This window comes from Notolepis coatsorum (assembly GCF_963971535.1).
Source record: "Notolepis coatsorum genome assembly, chromosome: 2".
Taxonomy (NCBI): domain Eukaryota; kingdom Metazoa; phylum Chordata; class Actinopteri; order Aulopiformes; family Paralepididae; genus Notolepis; species Notolepis coatsorum.
Window position 1 is genome coordinate 58,338,537 of NC_140166.1, and position 7,785 is coordinate 58,346,321.

Here is a 7,785-nt window from a genome sequence, read left to right on the forward strand (position 1 = left end):
TTGTCCATTAGAATGGAGTGATTGACAGTGTCGAAGGCCTTTTGTAGGTCCAGCATGACCATGCCGCAGTATTTGCCCGCGTCCACCTCTTGTTTGATGTGGCCGTTCAAATAGAGGAGCAGTGGCGGCCGGTGGGTACTTCGCCACTAGGGGCGCTATACCAAATATTTTGTACAGTACAGTACTGTACCACGCAAGACTCATGGCAAGACGTGAGCGATTCGACTCACGCTCACGGCAATGAATCGGCTCTTATGAACGAGTCGCTCAGCTGTTACTACAACAACACACAACCAGTCAAATAAAGTATAGTCTAGACTCTAATTCACAACTTGAAACACAATATAAATAGAAAAGTTAGAAACAAAACTCGCCCGTCTCCAAACACAGGCAGATCTCTCCCTCTCTCCTTCTCTCTCTCACACACAGCGCGACATGGAATCGATTCGTTACACAATCAGACCTATTATATACCAAGAATAACTTCAGTATGAGTACAGGGCTGTACACATATTTTGCATATTGTTAAACGAGCCAAGGCTAGCTATTAAACTATCGATATGAATCGAAAATCTGGGACCCTGATGTAAACAAGACAAACGTCTTTCTCTGGTCTGCATCCCCTTAACAATTGTGTGTATTGAGCCGTACTGTATTGTACCCATTCTGCAATCTGTTAATAAAGTTCTCATTCATTCATTCATTCAAACATAGACGATATTGAACAAGCCATAATCCACGTATTTTCAATCCGAGAGAGCTGCAGTAGTTAAATCAATGAGCCATCGACATAGTCAGTGTGGTAAGTAACGTTATTATTGCATCCAAGATTGATACACGGCTGGCTAGGCAGTTGGTAGTCATAGTCTTGTGTTATAAAATAAATAAACAATCAGCAATGTCTCGCTTCATGAATGGCCAGCACAGCAGTAGCCTAACAGTACTGCTCCTAAAAAAAACTATTTACAAACGTTAACGTTAAGCAGAGAGAGAGAGAGAGAGAGAGAGAGAGAGAGAGAGAGAGAGAGAGAGAGAGAGAGAGAGAGACTCACTGTTTAGTTGAAACGTCCAGGGCAGGAGAGCTTGATAAACGTGTATAATCCGCCATATAGCTTGTTAGCCAAGTGTTAGCTCAGCTGAGCTCGTCGACGTTAGCACAACACTCAACAAGTACATTCCTTTGTCCATTTCCGCTCGAACAGACTGCAAACTACCTGGCGTTCTATCGCCATGCTCTAAGACAAACTCTAACCTTAACCAACTTTGAAAGAGTGCCTAAGCTTAACAGTCTAAAGAACTTGCAGTCACGGCACGGCACGCTCTAAGACAAACAACAGTCCTAGACCAACCTAGGAACCAAGCTAGAAGCTAGAATTGGAACATTAGAAATTGGATTCGGCCAATCAGAGATCGTCTCTGTGAAATTCTGCCATGGAAAAAAATACTGGCGTCGGCCAATCAGAGAGCGTCTCCGCGAAATGCGGCTATGGAAATTCTCACGGAAGTTCACGCTGCTTTCTAGACCGCTTCAAATCGCGCTCGGATTCCAACATAATAGTCATATAAAAAACGTGATGTCACTTCCTGCTCTGGAAAACGATGTTTTTTTTATTTAGATAATAACGTTATATTGTGCATTGGAAATACAAACATACTTAAAATGAGTAAATATTATTAATTTTAAACATGTTTATATTATTTATAGGGCTATAAAACACAAAAACGAAAAAGTTTTATTGTCTTCTTCTCTGATTTAACAGCAGCTGGCCAGCAGGTGGGTCGGCGCCCTAGCGCCCCTAGTGGTAGAGCCGCCACTGTAGAGGAGGCATGTGTCAGTGGAGTGGGACGTTCTGAACCCAGATTGGAATTCGTAGATTAGATTTTTTTCCGCCAGGTACTTTTCGACCTGTTCGTAGACTATTTTCTCCATGACTTTCGAGATGGAGGTAAGAATAGAAACAGGGCGGTAGTTGCCTGGGTCTAATTTGCTGCCCTTTTTGTGCAGAGGGGTCACTCTCGCAATTTTGAAGTCCTTGGGGACGTGCCCCTGTTTTATAGAGAGGTTTATTATGTGTGTGATGACTGGGGTGATGGCAGCTGCTGCGTCTCTGAAGAATTTGGAGGGGATGTTGTCATGGCCAGTGGCCTTGTTAGGTTGGAGGGCGCTCAATTTTTTGAGTACCTCATCGGTTGTTACCATTTCAAGTTTGAATTCGTCTTTGTGGACCCCTAGGTTTTTGTAGTATGCTACTATGTGTTCTACCCCATAAAGCCCTGAGTGGGAGGGTAGTTTGTTTACCAGTGTTGTGGCTATGTTTGTGAAGAAGATGTTTAAGTAATTGGCTACATCCAGCTTGTCTGTGATGAGCGTGTTGTCCGTCTTTATGTTTATGTTTGAGAATCTGGTTTTAAGTTTTTTACTGCAGCCTAGTTGATTATTGAGTAATTTCCAAAGTTCGCAGGGTTTGTTTTTGTTTTCCTCAGTTTTGTCGTTGATGAAATTTCTTTTTGCGGTTCTGATCATGGTGTTTACGTCATTTCTTAGTCTGTTTCTTTGGATTTTTAGTTCAACCACGTGGGCTTGGAGTTCACTGTTTGAGCTTTTGGAAAGCTTTGTCTGACTTTTATGAAGTTCAGAGCATTTTTTGTCTCTGGTTTTCATAGCGGCCAGTATTTCAGTGTGCATCCATGCCTCAGCGCGATTTTTTACCCTGGTGGTTCTTATCGGTGCTATGTTGTTGAGTATTGCTGTGAATTTGGTTTTGAATCCAAGCCATGTTTCTTCAACCTGTGTACCACTGAGTTCATCTGACCAGTCCAAGCTCCCCAGTTCTAGGTTAAAGGCCTCTCTAGAGTAAGTTTTGAGGTCTCTAGATGTGACTGTTTTGTGACAGCCGGCCTTCTGTTTTAGCTTTTTGCGGGTACAGAAAATCATATAATGATCACTTAACCCGCATGCTATCACCCCTTTATTGGAGATCATTGACTTGTCAGAGGTCAAAATGAGGTCAATGGTGGTTTGTGTCGAATCGCATACCCTTGTGGGTTGGGTGATTAGCTGGCTGTGGTCCCCGGCTGTAATACAGTACACTATGCTATGCTACATTATCACAGCCAGTCAAATTAATGTAAGGTACAGCTCACGCTGTACAGTGTAACTTCCTCGTATGAATCTGTACATGAAATATTTACTTATGTCTTTACTTATGCTTATGTCTTATACTTCATTGTATGATTCATTATGCTTATGTCTTATACTTCATTGTATGATTCATTATGCTTATGTCTTATACTTCATTGTATGATTCATTATGCTTATGTCTTATACTTCATTGCATGATTCATTATATTGTATCTTCTACTTCATTGTATGATTCATTATGCTTATGTCTTATATGATTCATTATGCTTATGTCTTCTACTTCATTATATAATTTAATTTCATACTAGCACTCGTTTCCCTATGCTTTTTCTTTGGTTGTTGTTGTTCTTAGCTCTATTCTATTTAAATATTTCATGTCTAAATCTTATGTACCCCAGTTGCTATTGCATGTACATATGTGTTTTATTACACGTATATGTTCATACATACCAACTATTTCGCCTGTATTATTCTCCACCCATTGATCATCCATAGCAACACTACTATCAAGAAGACATCTAAGAAGGGAGATCCCCTCCTTGAACGGCCATTCTAAGGTTTCTCTCCACCATGTTGCCTGTGGTGCCTTTTTCCTATTGCTAGGTTTTTAGTGAGTTTTTCCTTACCTTCGCTGGGGTCTGTCTGGGAGTGTTGCATTTATTTATTTTACATTTATTTTGGTTTTCATGGTGGGTTTTTTGTTCTTGATTTATTGTGATATTTCTTCTTGACTTCAGGCTTTACAAACACATTTGATTTGATCTGTGGGTGGTTGACGTCTTTTTTTTTTTTTTTTTTTTTTTTAAATATATCAGATATGGGTAATGGAAATCATTCAGTTCCGTTTTACGGACTCTAATCTTTCAAATATTTGTGGTATTGTAGATTTTTTTTTATTGTAGATTTTTTCATTCGTATAATGTGCTAATGAGTAAAATTGTCATATGGCTTGACAATGTGAAGGTTATTCTGTAAAGTGGTGTATTTTAATTATCTATGTCTATTTATCAGCATTCCTCATACACATTTCTAGATCTTCCTTGTGCAAATTAGTTTGATGTTGCATTATTTTTCATAATCAAAACTCATGGTAAGACGATTGCACAAAGTTTTACTATGTACCTCTAATTCATTTTGGCAAACCTTCTTATAAAAACACCAAATGCTAGAAACATTTGGTGACACTGTTTTTCATCTGTCCCATTGATTTTAACATTTCTTACCAAAAAGCCTTCATAATGTCATAATTATGAAAGTCACACCAAATGATATGCTGTCACACCATATGATGAATCACACCACACAACAATCCGTAATGCAAGAACGTGTATTTAATCCATTTAACCTCTTAAAGGAAAACTCCAACATTTTGGGAAATTAGCTTATTTAACATCTTCCCTGGAGTTAGACAAGAGGATACATACCTTTTTTGTCTCTGTGCATGCATTAGGCCCGCACCGTTAGCATAGCTTAGCTTCATCACTGGAAGTGGGTCAGACTTTTACCCTGAAGTTCCCTACAGTCCCCTACAGTCACGAAATACACTCCAAATACAACTCCAAAACGTTCCTGTAAACATGTTGTGACCTGTGTATTTACCACGTGGAGAAATAAAAAATAATTGAATTCGACATTTACGTTTTCTAAGCAAATGTATACTCGGAACAATTTTTTGCCGAACCACCCCTGTCGGGGCGCAGTGATTTCACGCAACGCAGTGCTACTTTCTAACGTCACGCCAGTGTTTGTTTACATTTTCATTTCATTCAAAGAATCCGAACCGATTGAAGTTTATGGATACCATGACTGTGGTAAGTTTTAATTTATGTTTTTAGATGGAAGGCTGTATTCCATCTGTCTAACGTTAGCGAATATTGTGAGATTGATGAATAGGACATAACGTTGCTGGACTATCGACCTAGTTAGCCCTAGCCCCTTTCGTGACTGCGATGTGCAAGCCAGGGTTTGGGCGAGTGAATCCACACTTGTGGTATTATTATAACTCATTTATTGTGTAACGCTAGCCCCTTAAAACTTACCACAGTCATGGTATCCATAAACTTCAATCGGTTCGGATCCTTTGAATGAAATGAAAATGTAAACAAACACTGGCGTTAGCGTTAGAAAGTAGCACTGCGTTGCGTGAAATCACTGCGCCCAGAGAGGAGTGGTTAGGCAAAAATAGTTCCGAGTATACATTTGCTTAGAAAACGTAAATGTCGAATTCAATTATTTTTTATTTCTCCACGTGGTAAATACACTTCAGGGTAAAAGTCTGACCCACTTCCAGTGATGAAGCTAAGCTACGCTAACGGTGCGGGCGTTCCCTAAGCCTAATGCACGCACAGAGAAGAAAAAGGTATGTATCCTCTTGTCTAATACAGCCCGGAGCCGGCAGATGAGGGTAAAGAGGGCCATCCAATGCTTAAGAGGTTAAGTTATTTTGTTTGTTTGTTTAAGATTCCTGAACATTTTACTAAGAAATGTATGGATAAATAGGATGGGGATGAGTGCCACGCACTTGGTATGGCTCTATTTTGGTTCTTTTGGTCACCAGTGTTTTCATGGCGGACTGTCTTTGTGCAAACACTTGTACTGGTTTTTAAAGAGCACCCATGTGGACCAAATGCTTGGGGCGGTTCACGTGGCTGGGGAGCCTGGATGGAGCTGTGTCGGTGTGCTGTATCCCGTCTAAATTGAATCTTGCTGCCAGTACCAGCACCTCATAAAGTGGTGTGTTATTACACTTAACATCAGGAGGAGGATAATAGCTACAGAATGCTTCCCCTGGTGTCTGACGTCTTGATTGATGTGCAGAGGAGTGAGGTCAGGGAGTCTGGAGAACCTGTTGCCAAAGCACAATGGCCATGTTTCCCAATGCGTCTGGTGCGCTCTCTCTCTCTCCCCTACGACACCCTCATCATAACCACCCTGAGTGGCCTGAATGCTCTGATCACTTTTTCACACCCTGGTGGAAAAGGCCAGGGAGTGGGGATGCCACCCGTATGGCCCGCCGGCTAATGAAGAATGACCCGTCGGTGCAGTTCTCTGGAAGACTAGTCATGATCCGCATTTAAAACATATCAAAACCCTGTGAGAGTTTCAAGGCTGTCTGAGACATTCTTTTGCGGCACCATAAAAAACCCCGGGCCCGGTCTGAGAGAGCATCAGTCGCAAGGTGGCCCAAGCAAAGAGAAACAGCCAAACCCAGTATTTACCCAACAAAACACAACATGCCAGGAACATCTTATACCCAGAAGAGCTTGCAGGTGAGCGGCTCCAACAGCAGGATGAGGGTGCAGAGCCGGTCCCTATCCCGGTGCCGTGGCCGATCAGGTTTCCAGAGCACCGCTGTCGAAGTGGCCACTGCGATCCACCAGCACCACGCCGATGAGAAGGAGGAGATGCAGGAGTTGAACGTCAGGTTTGCGGGATACATAGACAAAGTCCAGGCCCTTGAGCAGAGAAACGCCGCTCTTCAGGCTGAGCTCGCTGCCCTGCAAGCCCGTTACAAGGGCGGTGCCGCCGGTGTCGGAGAAGAATACGAGCTGAAGTTCAAGGAGATACGGGAGCTGATCGAGACCCTCACCAACGAGAAGGGAGCCGCTGACATCGAGAGGGGATATATCGAAGAGGAGGTCGAAGCGTGGACACTCAAGCTGGAGGAAGAGCTGGCACTCAAAGAGGAAGCGGAGATGATCCTGAGGGAGTTCTGCCAGGACGTGGACAACGCCACGCTGCAGAAGGCGGAGTTGGAGAAGCGCGTTGAGCAGCTGGTCGCCGAGATCCAGTTCCTCAAGAAGCTGCACGACGAAGAGGTGGCCGAGCTCATGAGGCAGATCGAGGACTCCAAGATCACCGCCGAGCTGGACGGTGATCGGCCCGACCTCGCCGCATACCTGCACAACATGCGCTTGGAAATCGAAGCTGTGGCGGCCCGCAACGCCCAGGAGGCGGAGAGATTGTACAAGGACAAGTTCGACGCCCTCAAGGAGCACGCCGGCAAGCACGAGGACCAGATGAAGACCATGAAGGAGGAGATCACCAACCTCCACAGCCAGGTGACGGAGCTCCAAAACCAGATCGACCGCCTGAGGGCTCGCAACGCGTTCCTGGGACAGAAGCTGGAGGACATGGAGGTGTCCCAGATGGAGACGGTGGGCAGCCTGGAGGGCATCATCGTCCAGCTGGAGGCTCAGCTCTGTGAGACCAAGCTGGAGATGAGCAGGTACCTGCAGGACTACCAGGAGCTGCTGCACATCAAGCTGAAGCTGGACGCTGAGATCGCCACCTACAGGAAGCTGCTGGAAGGAGAGGAGATGAGGCTCGGCATTGCCTGAGAACCAAGCTGGAAATTTCTAAATGTCATTCCAGGCCGAGGAGAGTTTCTGATCTGCGGCCACCGGTGTCCCATAGGCGGAGAGACACCCCCCCCCCCCCCCCCCCTCCACCTTCACTGGGCTGTCCACACCCCACCAACACCTCCTCCACACATTACTCAAACTACTCAAACCCCAAGAATGTCCACTTGGTGTCCCATCCCTCTCTGCACCCCACACATTCCATTCCATTCATCCCACCACCTCTAACCCCCACCCTCGCCAAGCTCCTCCACCCTGTGGCTCTGTCCTATAGGCCGTCCT

At 44.3% G+C, this 7,785-nt stretch overlaps 1 protein-coding gene across 1 annotated transcript; it reads left to right on the plus strand.

Moving 5' to 3' along the window:
- Positions 1 to 6,375: 6,375 nt before the first annotated feature.
- On the plus strand, positions 6,376 to 7,482 carry LOC311222984 (vimentin-like; the record flags this gene model as incomplete). The annotated part of the gene is made up of 1 exon (XM_084307659.1): positions 6,376 to 7,482. The coding sequence occupies one exon, from the start codon at positions 6,376 to 6,378 to the stop codon at positions 7,480 to 7,482; it is 1,107 nt and encodes a 368-aa protein (XP_084163785.1).
- Between the last annotated feature and the right edge of the window lie 303 nt (positions 7,483 to 7,785).